The sequence below is a fragment of the Puntigrus tetrazona genome, chromosome 7 (genome assembly GCF_018831695.1).
Source record: "Puntigrus tetrazona isolate hp1 chromosome 7, ASM1883169v1, whole genome shotgun sequence".
NCBI classification, from domain to species: domain Eukaryota; kingdom Metazoa; phylum Chordata; class Actinopteri; order Cypriniformes; family Cyprinidae; genus Puntigrus; species Puntigrus tetrazona.
This window is the reverse complement of record NC_056705.1, coordinates 12,648,149-12,665,759: the sequence shown is the minus strand read 5'-3', so window position 1 is coordinate 12,665,759 and position 17,611 is coordinate 12,648,149. Positions and strand designations below refer to the sequence as shown.

Genomic DNA, 17,611 nt, shown 5'->3' with positions numbered 1-17,611 from the left:
AGAGAACAAGGAAGGTTGCAAACTGTTTCCTGATGAACTTGGAAAAAGGGAGGAAAGAAATAGAGAGAAGCATTGAGCGAAGAAAAGAAGAATGCAGGGAAAATATGAGTTGCCCTTACTTAATTTACAACATTCTTGATTTCAGTCCAATTAAAGATCCACAACTCAGGCTCTGAATGAAAGCTTTCATTGTAAGTCAGTTCTTCAAGCTGGAGACTCGGGCTTGTCTGGAGTATCAAATATCCTCCTGTGTGTGTCAGAGAAAGAGAGAGACTCTGGTGGATACCATGTTTTGCGGGTGAAGAAATGTGTCTGGAATTTGGTATCAAGGGACACGTTTCTTCTTCCAAGGAACCACATTGACTTACTCAGAAGAGTGATTGTAAGAGTGGATGTAGGCGTAATGCTGCAGTTTCAGTCACTGACTCTTACGATTCTTGCTTATGTTTAGTCTTTCACATACTGTATTAACTTTTATTACTCTCCGCTTTAGTTTGAAAGTCTGTAAATAAATCATTCTGAGCCCCATAGACTGACTGACTTTGGTGGAACACGGAAGGAGAGGTTTAGCAGAATGATAATGATTCATTGAACCAGGTTTTAACCCTTGCCGCATCAAACACAATGTCAACTGAGTTAGAGGCTCAGTTCTTTAAATGATTGTACTGCTATTGTTACGGTTGTACATGACATTACTGATAGTAACTGAAGACTGTGTGTGGTGTTTCAGTGCGGACGGCGCGGTTCTCTCAGGAGCCTGCAGACCAGTCAGTGGTTTTGGGCCAGAGGGTGGTCCTGTCCTGCGTGGTCTTCAACTATTCGGGCATTGTGCAGTGGACCAAGGATGGACTGGCCTTAGGCATCGGAGAAGACCTCCGGGGTCAGTGATACACAACATTCTTTCTGTCTCTCTCTATGTACTTTTCCCTTTTTTACTCTTCATATCTGGTCTTTCATGTTTACCACAGTTTTTCACGTTTGCCTGTTTTTTACCTTTTTTCCCCATGATACTTTAGCAACTGCTTAACCTCTTTCCTTCTTTTTTCTTTCTAGCTGTACTTTTCAGTTTTTCTTTGTAAACTCTCTTTCATCTCTCATCTGTCACTATGTTCCATGTTTCCTAGAAATACCCTAAGCAATTACATAGCAACAACTCTGCAAAATAAAAAAACCCTGCACAGCTTAGCAACACACTACAGGTTGACCGATAGTGGATTTTACCGATAACTATAACTAGAATGGATGCACAACCAATTAATCAACCGATAGCTTTTAAAATGAATGCTGAATGAAAACTAAAAATACATTTTTTTAAATAAAAAAAGAACCACCGACCAATGAAAAATATACTGTACTTTTTAAATAAATATTAAAATGTTATATTATATGTTGATCATTCGTGTTATTAACTAATGCTAATATACAATTATTATTGTTAGTAAGTGTTAACATGTTTAATAATTCTTCTCTAGCATTTATTATCTATGGCACTGAAAATAGACAGACACACATATATGTATTTATATGAAATTATGAATTTGTAAATATGCAACTTCGATGGATAACAAATGCATAAAAGTGATCTGCTTGATATAAAACAATTAAAATAGATGGTAACAATAATAACAAATAAACATTTGTGTGTTTTTGTCACACTGTTTGACTAACGCCAGTGCCCTCTCAACCTCGATGGCAAACCCCTTTCTATACTAGTGCAGCATTTAATCAACAAATTAATTGCTTTATAATGACATTAAAACAAACTGTATACATACGGTTTTAAATCCGCATCTAAAGCATGCTGCGCTCAGCTTCTCGTGTCAAAACAAACAGCATGAGGCATCAGCGATTCGCCTCTAGAGGCCGCTCTTGCTGCTTTTAATCACAGAAGACAGACTCAAACCGTTAAAACTATCGGCGTAGGTTTATACCGATAACCGATTTTTCCACTGATTGGTTATCTGTTATCTGATTAATCGATTAACCAACCCATCCTGCAAAAGCCGCTTTAACACGCCAAAATGTACCCAGATCACCTTAGCAGTCACCAATGTTGGAATGTGTGTATTTCTGTTGTGCCTATATGTACATTATTTCAATTTCATCTGTCATCTTTCTCGCTGTTTTCCTCGTTTCCCTGTTTGCTTGTTTTCTGCCTCGCTTTTGCCCTCTCATCCCCTTTGCTCTTTTGCTTTCTGCTCCACTAGCTCATCTTTTCTCACTCCTTGTGGACTGTCATGAGAACAGTGAGGGCAGGATGTGGTATTTTTAACCTCTGCCATTATAAATAGATAAATGTGGACCTGATAAACTACATTTGCTGCATTTGCCAGATTCATTAAAAGGCATGAGGAAGATTTCTCTCTCTCTCGCTCACTCACTTTGACTCAGTGTAGTTGTATTTACACTGTGATGCTTCACTGGTTTGTCCCCGTGGCTTTCATATAAAAGCATGTGAACAAATCCTGCTGTCACACACACACACACACACACACACACACACACACACACACAAATGTGCACACACAGAAATACATGCGCACAGCACACACTGATAACTCAATCCCACAGTAGAGAGGGCTGTGTGGGTTGGGGATGCGTGATGTAATTCACAGCAGAATTTTTGTCATTTCTCTTGCAGCAGAAGCTGGAAATGTCCATGTCATAGCTCTAGCACATATCACACAAACTCTACTGCCGCTCAGTGGTGGTAAACTTCACTGCACTGCATGCAAATTATTATTTTTTTTTGCTAGTTTAGTAGGCAAACGTCACTGTTACTATTGCTTTTTTTTTTTTTTTTTCAAATCTCAGATCTCTAAGTAAAGAGTTAATTTATTTTCATATCTAACTAAATCAAGGTGTATTTTCCGTCTCCACACCATTTTTTTACAATCAGTAAATTTCATATTCTTGGAGAGTATGAGATTTAAGGGTAGCTTTTTAACCCCGTAAAACCACATTACAACGCTTTAAAGGGCAATCCACGCGGACCTTTTTATTTCACTGTGCTCCTTTTCCATAGTTTTTCTGCGTAATCATGTGCTAGATAAAACCATGAGTATCAAGTTAGAACTAGTTTATTTTATCTAGTTTAATTATTATTGTCCTTTCAGAATTTTTTTTTGAACAGCTACTCAGTATGTTTTAGCAAGCATATTGCATCAAGCATATAGAAACCACATAACAACACACTAAAATCCAATCAGACCGCTCTCTTTTCTTCATTTAGTGTATATCTGTGTTAAAGTGAAGGCTATCTATCCCCAAATCATGACTAAAAGTGGCAGGTTGTGGTGTGTGTGTCTCTTGCAGCCTGGCCGAGGTATCGAGTGCTGCGGCTGGTGGATGTTGGGCAGTATAATTTGGAGATCTCAGCTGCTGAACTCTCAGACGACTCTCTCTATGAGTGCCAGGCCACAGAGGCAGCGCTGCGCTCGCGACGGGCCAAACTCACCGTCCTCAGTGAGTGCTGTGTGTTTGCTTAGAAGACAGTGTGAATGGTCAGTGCATGCTAAAAGCTTGCTGTGTTTGCTGTGATGGAATGAAGAGGTTAACGTGTTACGGAATGAATAGATTTATGAGATGCTGCTATTAATAATTGAACTCCATATGTGTTTGTGTGTGTAGTTCCTCCCGATGAGCCGGTGATTGAGGGGGCCCCGGAGATCCTCCTCACTGCAGGGGTCCCGTACAACATGAGCTGCGTGTCCCGCGGAGCCAAACCCGCTTCTGTCATAGAGTGGCAGAAAGATGGCCTGCCGATCGAAGGGGCCTTCAGCACCACGGTGAGCAACACACACACACTCATGAGATTATATATAAAACAAAACATGCATGAGTTTGTGGTTATGCCATAGCTTTTGTACTCGAGCAAGGTGTGTCTATTTGCAATGCAGGAGGTGCTTCCAGACAGGAAACGTGTGACCACTCGCAGTTACCTGCCCATTTCACCAGTATATACAGACACGGGGAAGAACTTCACCTGTGTCGCTACTAACCTGGCCGTGCCAATGGGCAAACGGGCCACTATCTCCCTCAACGTACACCGTAAGTGCCTAACACCCTTTCCAGCTTCAGTAACATTTATGAGGAAACAAAAAAAGAGAAAAATTCTCAACTTTGAGGAAGCTGATGGAGCTTCCAAAAAAATTAATTGAATTTAATAGAATTAAATTTATATATGTGTGTGTGTGTGTGTGTGTGTGTGTGTGTGTGTGTATGTATATGGGTCAAAGACGAAAAGGGGTTTAACTAAAAATATGCTAAGTGTAATACTGCTTGTTAAATTTATCCACTAAATGTCATTCAGTTTAACAGTCTTGTCAGGTATATTTACAACAAAAATCTATTTATGACACATTAAAAAATTAATTACTTTCACCCTAAATACTAAGTAAGTTTTATTTGGCTCATTTAAAACACAATAAAATTGAATATGCTTCATTTATTAATTTATATATTTTAATATGTGTGTGTAATATATATATATATATATGGTTCTTATATACAAAACGGTTTATACCCTGGATCATTATTATTCAATGTTTTTAATAATAAAAATGTTTTATTATTTGTAAAATAAATTACAAAGAATCTTAAAAATAATTATAGTTTACATAAAAATCTTAAGCACTTCTGTAACAGTTTTTTTTCTTGATTATAATAATAAATGTTTCATGAGCACCAAATCAGCATATTAAAATTATTACTGAAGACTGGAGAGATGGCTGCTAAAAATTCTGCTTTATCATCACAGGAACACATTGCATTTTAATAGAAAAGAGTTTGTTATAATATAATATTATAACAATAGAAATAATAATAATTTACAATAATGTTGTTTTTACTGTATTATTGATCAAATAAATGCATCAATGGGATGTGCACAATAGACTTCTTACAAAAACATTTTTAATCCCAGTCCATTACTAGTGCAATTGTTTGTCTTAAAAAACTATTTCTGTTTGATCTCACCATTAAAAATGACTTGTTGATGTAACCTAATTTAGTCAGGAAGATTCAGTCAAATTAAATAATCCTTTTGGTTTTAATAAAACCACAAAAAGAGAAACAGAAGAACCTCTCATATCTGGCCAGTCGTGGTATATTCATTGTCCGTCTTCTCAACCCGCAATATGGTACAAACTGTACTAACGCAGCTATAAAAAGTATAGCACGTGAAAACCTTCTCAGAGGTTAAAACCCCTTTAAGATGATAACCTGAACCATTAGGAGGAACTGAGACATTTATCTACGTTCTGGTGCTTTATAAGTAGTTTCCCTTGCGCTGACTTTCATGTCCACTCCAGCTCCTTACCGTCAGTCCTTCAACTTGCCTTTGGTCTAATGAATGACTATGGCTTTATTATGTATTCTGAATGCTCTCTGCAGACCCACCGGTGGTGACGTTATCCATTGAGCCTCGCTCTGTATTGGAAGGAGAGAGAGTGACCTTCACCTGCCAAGCTACTGCCAACCCACCTATTATGGGTTATAAGTATGTCTCTTATTAAATGTGATGCTTAAAGTGGTTCCTTTTACATTCCGTGAAATGAAAAATTAATGACTTACTTTATCAGGGAGATAAAGACGTCCTTTAAGTAGTATTAAGCCCCATAGATCTTCAATTATTTTCTGTTAAGGCAGTTGTACCCTTGAATTCCTTTCTGTACATGCTTCATGGGTTTCTCTTCATATATCTGCTTATGCGTCACTGATTGGCTCTTTTGGCTTTTGCTAGGTGGGCAAAGGGAGGTGTGGTCATACAGGGGGCGAGAGAGAGTGTTTTTGTCACCAAGGCTGATCACTCTTTCTTCACTGAGCCTGTGTCCTGCCAAGTCTTCAATGCTGTGGGTAGCACAAACGTCAGCATTCTCGTCGATGTCCACTGTGAGTATTAACTACAGAAATGCAACCTAGTCTAGAACATCCTGAAGTGAAAACGAACGCGTGAAGCAGATTACCTAGTGATTGTTCACTAGCAAATAAAGCTGTCCACACCATCTGTATAGTACCGTCCATCTATCTGTCTGCATCTCTTGTTGAATTTGACAATGTAGGGAGCTACTGATCATAGCTGTCATAAATAATCATGTTAAATGCAAAAAACTGACTTTTTTATAATCTGTGTTTTATGCAGTTGGCCCCATCCTGGTTGTGGAGCCTAAACCAGTAACGGTGGACGTAGACTCAGACGTCACTTTAAATTGCAAGTGGGTGGGAAATCCTCCCCTCACACTAACCTGGACAAAAAAGGGTTCAAGCATGGTGAGCATCTGCCTGTGGATCTGTTTGGTGAAAGCTCCTTTCTATTACATCTTCAGTCCTTTCTTTCTTCTCTTGTACTGAGATATAGGCTATCCATTTTTCTTTCACAGTTTCCTTTTTTGTCTATGACATTTTCCCTCTGACTTTATCTCTCTTCAGCGAGTGTTCTCCATATGTGTCCTTCTTTTCTTGGCTCTGCCTCTCTTCCATATTTATCTTCCAACTGTGTTTTGATGTTGAAGCTGCAATCCTTCGTTCCATTTGATTCTTTTTCCATAATGTCTACAGTGAACAGATTTTACAGCAATTTTGTCTTTTTTGCCCCTCTCTCTGTCTCTCCCCCTATCTAATGCACAGGTTTTGAGTAATAATAACCAGCTCTATCTGAAGTCAGTTAGTCAGGCAGATGCCGGTCAGTATGTGTGTAAGGCGATCGTGCCTAGGATCGGAGTCGGCGAGACAGAGGTCACACTCACCGTCAATGGTCAGTACTTCTCTTTTGTCTCATTGTACTAAGAAATAATAAAACTCACAATAATATCTGCCTTTATCAAGATGATTAGATGATATCAAGGCGATTAATCAAGCTTTGATTAAGTTACAAGTTAACACTTAAACGCATGGTTGTTTCACCAATCATTATCACATGTTCAGATCTTTAGCAAATATTTCACAAATTTTTGAAAAACATTTTATCAGCATTTTCATCGATCCAACTGTTGGGTCACAATCCAAAAAAATAGGTCATAGACTCTAAAGCATGTTGAATGTAAATAATACAATGCTTATAAATAAGCTTACCAAGATTTGTTGGTGATGTCAAAGTTCATGGATCTTCAAACAGTATTTTGGTGGAAATAAACTAGCCATATAAAGCAGATGGCAGCTTAGAGAGGCTGTGTAACATTCTTTTATAAGAATGGAAAGCATGATATCTATTAATTTCAGTGTATATTTATTGTTGTTTCTTTGTGCATTCAAATTTAGATCTGGGACATAAGCCAGGTCAACAAAAAACTACAGATCAGCTAAAACTGTAGTCAGTTAAAACCAAAACCATAAAAGTTATTTGAAATAAAAAATTTAAATAAAGTAAAATAAATAAATAAAAACAGTAAAGGCAACATTTAGCTTAATTTATTACAATAATTAAAGCAAAAAATGAAACACTATATAGACATTAAAAACAAAACAAAAACAACTAATAGATACAACTTATAATACAATTAAAACAGAAAATATAAAAACTCAGTGATATCAAAATCAGTTAAGAGCCACCATCAGCTACGTAATAGTATATGTTTTTTATGATAATATAGTTTTTTAAGCTGTTTGTTTTGAACAGGTCCACCCATCATCTCAAGCGAACCGGTTCAGTATGCAGTTCGAGGGGAGAGAGGGGAAGTCAAGTGTTACATCGCCAGCACCCCTCCTCCCGACAAGATCGTAAGTCACATTATAATTGCTTGCATTTGCATTGATGCTATCTTCCACAGAAATGTGCATAAAGATTTCTAAACAATTCTAATAACTTATACTTTACCCTTTTCTTATCATTCCCCATCTGGATACTCATGGGACGGCTGGTTTCACAAAGTAAAAGTTCAGCTTAAACCAGTTTCTTGAGTTTTTAGTGTAAGACTGACTCAAACTAGGCCTAATCCCGAAATAACACTCTCCGCTGTAGATGGTTCTGCTGTAGCTGCATATATGCAGCTACTTTCAAGACGCATCCCTTCTCTGAAACTACAAGTGATTCTAATTTAAAATGACGTGCAGCTCAGTCCTGATGCATCTCCGGGATGAGATTTATAAAATATGAAATATGGGAACAGAGAAGTCGTTCTTTTAATGCCGTAGCCTTTTCAAATGTCTTGGTTTGTGAGGTAAATGGAAGCTTACCATGAACATGTGGAGGTATGCATTTTTAAATATTCTCACAGCTCTGCATGAATAATACAACAGTTTTAGTGGTTTTGAAAGAAGAACTGGTGCTTTCTCACCATTATCCAGCCCCATGTTTCAGTGCAGAAAGGCCATTTATCCCATTGCTGGTGTGAAATATGTGTTCATGCGGACAACGTGAAGCAGATACAGCTCAGGTGCATTTTATGCACTTGAATATGCTTTTTATATCCTAAATATTTATAAAGGATTTCTTTTTTCACTCCTGTATGAAATGTACTGATTATGTTGTACTGTACGCTATTACTTTTGGTCCATTTGCTTCTTGCAGGACCTGCCACTCCTGATTTTCAAAGCTTTCATTTTACACTATTTATTTCTCAGCCATTACCTGATGGAATTTTAATCATTTTCCTTTAGAAGTTTCATTATTTTATATCTACAAAATTATAACAGTCAGAGTTCGAAATAACATTTTTAAGTTTTTAAAAGAAGTTGCATTTATTTGATCACAAATACATGAGAAGCTGTAAAGTTATTTCTGTTTTAATACTTATTAATATACTTATAAATATGACGGCAAAGAAGAATTTCGGCCGCCTTTGTGCAGTGTCTAAAGATGAAAATGAAATTGAAATATGAATATATTGAATTGAATACACTACAATATATTTTTATTATTCTTATATTATAAATAGTTTTAGTTTTTATTTTTGTGCATGCATTTCTGCCTGTGTATTTCTAGTTTCATAAATAAACAGATACTTTGGGACTTTGAGGATATAAGTATATATATTTAAATATGGTATATATTTTATATATATATATTATACATTAAGAAATGTGATAATTATTCTAATTCCTGTAGATTTCCCAAAATTCATTGCTGTCACATACTGGAGATGCGAGTGATCTCTCACACCATGTGTTTGTTTGTTGTCTTTTTGTCTCAGGTGTGGGCATGGAAAGAAAATGTGTGGGAAAAAGAGAAGGGGACCCTATCAGAACGATACACAGTGGAACAGAGCAAACTGACCACACAGGGTGGTGCGGTGCTGTCCACCCTCACCATCAACAACGTGATAGAGTCAGACTTCCAGTCCACATACAACTGCACCGCGTGGAATTCATTCGGACCCGGGACCATGATCATCACCCTGGAAGAGACTGGTGAGGATATGCACCTGCGTACGCACACATGTGATACTTCTAAATAAGGACTGTCTCCTGTGATTTTAAGTTAGATTGAAATTGCGATCTTGAAATGTCTTGTGTGGTCAGTCTGGCATCAAACAAAGAAAATGTTTATATATATATATATATATATATATATATATATATAAAGTACAGCCTAGTCCATTAGTCTTGAAACTTCGTACAGTTCGTGTCTTCAAAAATTCACTGTATATGGTGTCATCGTTAAAGTACAGTAGAGTGCTCTACTGAAGTAAAAGAGCACAGTGTTCAATAATAAATAGCTTGAATGGAATCTCCTAAATCTGCTTCAGGTCACGTCAACTCAGGTTAGGAGTACTCTCTCTATTTAATATACAGTATGTGAGTACAGTTATTCTGGTGCATTAAGGCCACAGTGCAGTGGTAAATGTCTGGTCTTCATCCTATCAAGATAACATTCTGTCTTTTATTCTTTCTGTTTATCATTTTCTGTTGTAATTATTATAGGCAAAAAGGCCATCGTCAATAAGCTAAAAGTGAAAAATGCATTGTGGTGCTTATCTTCTCTTTTTGTCTTTTTCATTGGCTTAGAAATAGTGCCGGTGGGGATCATTGTAGGAGGAACCGTCGGCTGTTCAATTCTTCTTATCTTGTGCTTACTAGCATTAGTGCTGTTTTTGTATCGGCAACGCAAAGGAAGTAAGTTATCAAAGACCACTGATACAATATCTATAAGTGACATTGTGTTTTCTTTTCACAATTATTAGGTATAATAATTATTAAAAATGTTTTTATTCTGTATAAATTAAACACTAAAATCTTAATATTTTTATACGTTAACATTTATATTTGTATTAATAATATATATAGTTAATACAAATATTAATTATAGTGACCCCTTTTAAAGGTTTAAGGTCAGTAACATTGTTAAAATGTTTTTTTTTTAAATAAGTCACTTATGCTCATCAAATATAGAGTAATATTGTGAAATATTATTTATAATATTTTAATGTATTTTAAAATGGTATTTACTTACATTTTCAGCAGTCAATACTCCAGTTTTTGGCGGCACACGACTGTTCAAAAATCTGAAAACATTTCTTAATATCAGTAATGTTGAACACACAAATATATTTTGTAGTACCCATGATACTATTACTTTTGATCCATTTAATGCATTCTTTCTGAATAAAACATGTTGTGCCTCCAAACGTTTGAACTATAATGTTAATTTTTTTATTGCATTATTAGAAATATTGTTTTATACATTTAATATAATTTTAATCATTTCTCTGTCTGTCTAGTGAGCTGTGTAAATATCAACTAATTTTACCTTACAATAATCTAACGTGATGAGTCCTTCACAGAGCGATGTGCAAAGTTTGTCTTCGAGAGTGTTGAAGTAAAAGCGTCTCTAAATGCTCACAAAACCCAAGGGCATATTTAGCCGTATTTACGAACATCAATAATAGCCACAAACACTTCGAAAAGCATGCTCAGGGCGGTTATGAATCAGATGTTTACTGAGATGTTTACTTTCCAGGTCGTCGAGGGGTCACGCTCGGCAAGCCAGATATCAAGGTCGAGACCATAAACAAAGAGACCCACAGCCTGGAGGAAGACTCTGGGAGCGTCTCTACTGCAACACGCATGGTGAAGGCCATGTACTCTGTGAGTAATTTTGACATCACACAACAATAAATGAAGGATGTAGAGGGACTTTGAGATTGTGAAGCTTTTAACATTATTTCAAATGAAATATTACCGATCCTGAAAACTATCTTTTTCTAATTATGCATTTAAAACTTTGTTTGGTTTAGATTTGTTTTGTCCACGGTATTACAATGTATAATGTATTTCGTACATTCTGTAATTTTCCTAATTTATATTTATATATTTTATTAATTAAATTAATATTTTCAATTATTACTATTACCATTCTAATATTAAGTATAAATGTGTCTTAATGTAATGTTGTGTGTTTTGCCAGTGGTGATTGTGCCTTGTCTTGTGAATCTTGTGAATCTTCTGAAGATGATCAACACTGAAATGCACTTTTTTTATTATTAAAGTGCCCCTATTATGGTTAATGAAAGGTTCATATTTTGTTTTTATGAGTCCCCAACAACAGGTTGACATGTATGCTAGGTAAAAAAAAACCTTTTCATTGTTGTTTAATATACATTTATTTTTACTTTACTCTTTCAGCAACTCCCAAACGTTTTACTCAACGACTCAAGCCTTGCTTTGCGTGACGCTATGTGTGATTGGTCTCATTTTTATTTCATCATGCCTGTAGTGCCTGATAAAGCAGGGTTTGTAAGACCAGTGCTGCTTTGTGTACGGCGTTCCTAGGGGAAAACGCTATTTTTTCAAAGATTAAAACTACATTTTCAATAAGTTTTCAATTGAGGTCAACATGAATCAGCTTGGGATTCGTTTTAAAAACAACACGTTTCTATGATTAAGTCAGCTCTTTCTTTCGAGAGACAATAACTTATACATGTTGCACTTTCAGATTTAAAACTGCACGAAAGATAATTAAAGAAAATTCATAATACGGGCACTTTAACATTGACACTGATTAATTGATAACCCTCAAATGTATAACACACTTGTGTTACACAATGCTTTCAGTACATAATAACCAATACTAAATTTCCAAAATGTGCCTAAAACACATAAGAAAGACACTTTTATCTTTTACAAAAATGAATTACTAATCATCTTCCTCTAATGTATTTCCTCTTAAATAACATTTCCAAAGCTGTAAAATTAATCCTTTTTCTCTCTCAACCTCCCTCTTCCTTTATATCCTTCTTCTCTTCTCCTCCTCTTATCTCCTGTTGGTTTTCCTCCCCTCTTACGTTGCATCTCTCTCCCCCTTCTTGGTTGCTCTCTTGTCGTTTATGGTTTAGTTTTTACCTTCTGTGACCCTCTCTCCCTCCTCCCAGCCTTTTAAAGATGACATTGACCTCAAACAGGAGTTACGCAGTGACACGCTGGACACGCGCCAGGACTACGAGCTCAAGGTGAACAGATACACCGATACTTCTGCACATATTAATATGAGTGATATATGGCCTGTACTTTGTTTCACTAAAGCATGCAGCTTCTATAGACCTCAACAGTCGGGTGCCATGTGTAAAAATCCTATGTCATGTCTCTGCAGGAAAATTAACCACTTTTTTCAAGTATTAGGTCCAAGACTGTTTTTGGTTGGGATATGCTGCTGTACAATCCATAAGTTCCATAACCCACCAATCAGAGTATAATGAAAAATAATCAGCTTTGTTAATAATCTTGCATGAATATATTTTGATAAAATTCAAGTACATTCTATAATTATAAAAAAAGTATATTATGTAGTGTACAGTTAGTTCAGTTACTTTGTATAAGTAGTTCATTCAAAAATAAAGTAAATCAATTATTTTATGACAGTCAAGAAAGTCATTTGCAGATTTAAGAGCTACACTGAACACATCTGTTGTCTTTTGCAGGACCCGACAAATGGCTACTACAACGTGCGAGCTTCCACCCATGATGAGGGGCGTCCCGCCTCCCGATCCATGCACTACTCAGACTATCGCACCTCCGGGCAGCCAGGGGGCGCTGCGGCCGTGGTGAGCAGCAGCTCAGGAGCCCCCGGAGCTACGGCAGGTCCGGGAACACCAAGCAGCTTGGCTCCAGGGTCACGAGCGGGTTGCTACGACCCTCGGCCTCCCTCTAGACTCTCGCACAACAGCTACGCCCAGTTTAACACGTTCACCCGTGCCGGACAGTCCCAGCAGCCTCCTCCCAGCTCTGGCCCACAGACTAGCGACTTCACCGCTGAATGCAGCCTCTTGGACTCTACCGGTCAGCTCGGATACGAAAATTACGGCTACCCACACTATCCGACTTTTCGGATGGGTTTTGGTCCTCCTAGCCTCGCCCCGTTAGAAGGCGGGCCGGCGTACGAGATGTACGGAGTCGGGCCGAGCGTCGGCGCAGGAGGCGGAACCGGAACCCCAGAGACTGGACTCGGGAAATACGGCAGTTCCACGCGGTTCTCCTACACCTCCCAGCATTCCGATTATTCCCACCGACACACACAGAGGATGCAGACACATGTGTAAAAGAGAAGCGTCTCCTGTACGTAACATAAGTTACGCTGATGATATGCCGATATCGGCCATATAATTACACACACTCACACAGATACACAGGATGGAAAAAAAATGAATGAAACGGAGATAAAGACGGAGGGTGAACAAAGAAAGAGAAGCTCAGAGTAAACGGAGGCCGAGAATTGAGAAAGGGAGGCAGGAACGTCTTGGCATTTATTTCTCAGCTCCAGGAGCTGAAAGCGAAAGTCACAATCAAGACTGGTGTTGAGAAAAGATCTAAGATCTTTATACCGTTCACTAAATCCTGAATGCTTTTAATAAGCATGATCACAAAGGTAATTCCTGAGAAATGAAGGGTGCCTCTTATAGGCTTATAGTCTGTTTAACAGCGATGGTTATGTGAGAGACGGTACATGTATGAGTTCTCTTCAATGGCTTCTTCAACTTCTCTTCTTAAGCTCAGCTCAGTTTAAAGGGCATTTAATGACAAATTGCACAATATAGAGTGGGGTCCAAAAGTCTGAGAGCACTATTTTTTTATTTTGACATAAGCTGAGTATATACATTAAAATGTAAACCAGGAAAAGCTAAATGAAGGTAAATGTTTATAGGTAATATTACTAATCAAAAGTAAAGGTCCTTGCACACTGAGTTCAAAATTTCACGAAAAAAACGAACAAACGACCTCATGCTGTGCCAAACACATTTACACACCGCTTCTTTTTAAACCTTTGTCCATCATTAAAAAAAATTATATTCAGATCAGGTTAAATTTTTTATTTTTTTTTTTATTTTATTTTAATATTCCGATTTTCGTCAAGCATTTTAATATCGGTTTCAGTGTGCAAGGACCTTAAATTTTGTTTACGAGAATAACCTTATACATTTCCTTGCTTTCAATAAAGCCCAAGATGCTTTTTGAAACTTCCTTAAATCATGCTGGATTACACGAACCATGTTGAAAAATCTGGAGATGTTTTGGACTGCAGAATCTTGTATGGATTTAAATACAGTAATAATGTGTTTTCATTTAAATCCATTAAACGGTCTCTAGACAAAACAAAGTATTAAAGACAAAACTAGCATTAAAAGTATGATACAACTGCTTAACTTCGGAAAACCAGGGTTCCTGATGCCTAGTACATAAATTAATAAAATCTTAGAACTCCTTTTTTTATAAAAAAAATTAAATTTTTAAAGATGTTATTTTTAAACATTGATATTATCTGCTAACTAAAGCAATTAGCCAATTTGTTAGAAAACGATTAAACATTATAATATTACAAAAGAAGGCTTTTAGACCCCACTGTACATAACTATGTCACAAAATATCCAAATATCTTTATTTTTCCATTCATTCTCAAATGAAAGTCTGCGAGGCGATGAAGAGCACATAATACTTGTACAATATTATCGATGATAGCAAAGTATTTTGAGACTAGATGATTCTTTCTTATTTTGTGTGTAAATCAGCATCTACCTGGCAATCTAGCTTGCTGAGCTACCTCGTTGAACAGGTTACTAGCCTTCCAGCTAATCCATTAGCAGAGCGGCTGTATTTGTGCAGAAAAAGGTCCGACTCGGTTTAAAAAAGCACTTTTTGGCATTTGCAATAAAACACATTACCCTTTAAATTTCAACATTACGACAGAGACCAGTTGAGGAAGCCATTTAACTGTTTTCAGACATGATCAGCGACAGCTATTTAGTTCACTATTCAACAAATAGTTCAGAACCATGGAATATATATATATATATATATATATATATATATATATATATATATATATATATATATACACATAAACCTATATACATATTCATATACAGGAATGCCCCACTCTTTTCCATGGTGCTTTTGTAGTGGGGTCATTGTTTGCACTGCATTCCAGTATTCTAGCTTAGATTACCCTCATAATCGATATGTAATCTCTCATTTGCACACTAGGCTAGAGCGTTCTATCTCTATGTTTCGAATATTACCGAAAATCTTTTTTTTTTTTCGTCATATTTCTGTAAGTGATTCTGGACCAAAGGTTCAACGTTAGAGTATCAGTCTTTATTTGGGTGATATTCACCTCAACGAACAAGAAAATATGCAGATTTGTTTGTTATCGTTGTTTGCCAATTTATTCGGTCGCGAGTGACCTAGAGTTTTTCTTCTTCTTTTTTTTTTTTTTGTGGGTTGGTAACAGCAGAGAAGGTCTTAAACTGATCCAGCCTTAGGTATCCAAACTCACCCTTACTGATCTAAGATCAGGCTGCTATCACATTCGTCTTAAAAGATCAAATTGGAACTAATTAAAGGTCAAAGGTCTGGAGCGGTTTTTAACGTCTCGCGCCGAAGAGCAGCGAAACTCTAACAGGACTTTCATGTGAAGTTTGAGATCGGAAGGTCTTATCACTCACTTATTCACGCAAACACACACCTGAAATTTGTGCCAAACGACTTGAAGTATTTTCCGCCAATTACGAAAAACTACCTTCCGCGGGGACCAGAGATGGTCTTTGGCTATGAACTGTCTTCAACGGGTTTTGAAGGACGCCATTATCAAAGAAACGACAAAAGAGGAACATGGGGATGAAGACAATCCCTCTGAACAGTGAGTACACTTGCTCTCTGCGACTAGTTTTCGTCTTCGTCCACATTTCGAACGAGCCTTGTAAATACTTTCCCATGTGTAATTCCGACTTCAAGTATTATTTTACATCATCCAATGTGATGCACTCTTTAAATGCAGTATTGTTATGTTTTCAATTGCGTGAAGACGGTTGGCAAACACCATAGCGATGGTACTTTCTGACTCGGTACGGTACAAAGAGGACGATGAGTAGCTTGGTTTGGAGCCGGTACGATACCAAGGAGGAGGATCCAGAAACATCTCGATGACCTGCTTGAGCTGCCAATCACTCATCCTTTATATCGATGGCCTGGGGAATATGTTGTGGGACACGTGACCCACTGGACAGTATTCGCATTCCCCATCCCATCTAAGAACTTGAAGCTCCATGAAGATGAGAAGAAGGAATTTATGAAGGAGTGAACAAAATAAAGAGTGGCCTTAGGAAAACATGACTTTTATATTCCCTCACTTTATAAACCGGCTTAAGGCCAGAGGAGTGCGTGCAGATGACGGTATGTGTGTTTTTGTGTGTGCGATTGAGCGCGAGTGCGAGTATATGAAAATCTTTATGTAATCCGTTCATTTATTTCTCTCACGTTCCTGCTCCAATACTTTTCTTCTGCTGGTAGGAGTGTATCCTGTATAATTGTGTCTTAGAAAATAAACGTTGACCTTACTGTACTGTTCTTGGTAGCTGAAAAAAAAAATGTTTGACAGATGTACAACAAAAGTTATTGATTTTTTTTTTTTTTTAATTTCCCTTTGATTTTTTCCAATATTTTTTAAAAATGTTACGTAATTATTTTTTCACAGTATATCAGAAATAAAAGCACTGTTTTTCTAAGAATCAATGAAGTATTGATTGTGTGGTTTATAAACAGTATTTATACAATTTATTGATAGTTCTGGGGTCAGGGAAAATGTCTCCTAGCACTCGTTAAATTAGAAATTTGTGACAGCAAAAGTAACATAAGAAATAAATATTAACATCATTGTTTATAGGAACTAGTGCTGTCAAAATACAAAATAAAAGGTTTTCTATCCATAATTTATATATGTGTGTACTGTATATATTTGTTATATATAAACACGCACACATGCATGTAAATATTTAAGAAAAAAAATGCATTTGAATATTAAATATATTTATATATTATATAATTTATATGAATATAAATATATACGTATATAATATAAATAAATATTACATACATGTATTATTACTGTAACATAATACATATAAATAAATATGTAAATACATATTTTCAACATATATGCAGTAGTGTGTCTTGATATATACATAAATATACACAGTGTACATGTAAACTTATTTTGGATTTGGTTAATCATGATTAGTTGTTTGACAGCACTAACAGAAATACCTACAATTTTCATGAACATTGTAATATAGACACAACATTAATACAGTGAAATCATATTATGAAGTATTATTACAAATTAAAATAAATATAAATAATATGTCAAATATATTTAATACATTTATGTTATTGTAATGTTAAAGCAGAA

The 17,611-nt window shown here is 36.4% G+C and overlaps 1 protein-coding gene across 4 annotated transcripts in view; it reads left to right on the top strand.

Annotated features, from left to right (window-relative positions):
* The window catches only part of kirrel1a (kirre like nephrin family adhesion molecule 1a), a 31,854-nt gene extending 14,923 nt beyond the window's left edge, over positions 1-16,931 (top strand). Inside the window, exons 2-15 of one of the 4 annotated variants that reach the window (XM_043245735.1) lie at positions 731-880; positions 3,316-3,465; positions 3,631-3,788; positions 3,900-4,050; positions 5,395-5,500; positions 5,744-5,892; positions 6,143-6,270; positions 6,628-6,754; positions 7,616-7,716; positions 9,129-9,345; positions 9,943-10,050; positions 10,895-11,022; positions 12,306-12,383; positions 12,852-16,931. In XM_043245735.1, coding sequence (XP_043101670.1) covers positions 731-880; positions 3,316-3,465; positions 3,631-3,788; positions 3,900-4,050; positions 5,395-5,500; positions 5,744-5,892; positions 6,143-6,270; positions 6,628-6,754; positions 7,616-7,716; positions 9,129-9,345; positions 9,943-10,050; positions 10,895-11,022; positions 12,306-12,383; positions 12,852-13,469 — 2,369 coding nt within the window. In that variant the 3' untranslated portion in view covers positions 13,470-16,931. Of the gene's footprint in view, positions 1-730; positions 881-3,315; positions 3,466-3,630; positions 3,789-3,899; positions 4,051-5,394; positions 5,501-5,743; positions 5,893-6,142; positions 6,271-6,627; positions 6,755-7,615; positions 7,717-9,128; positions 9,346-9,936; positions 10,051-10,894; positions 11,023-12,269; positions 12,384-12,851 lie in introns of all 4 variants that reach the window. The other 3 variants (XM_043245733.1, XM_043245734.1, XM_043245732.1) reach the window with 3 other exon arrangements.
* Positions 16,932-17,611: the final 680 nt, after the last annotated feature.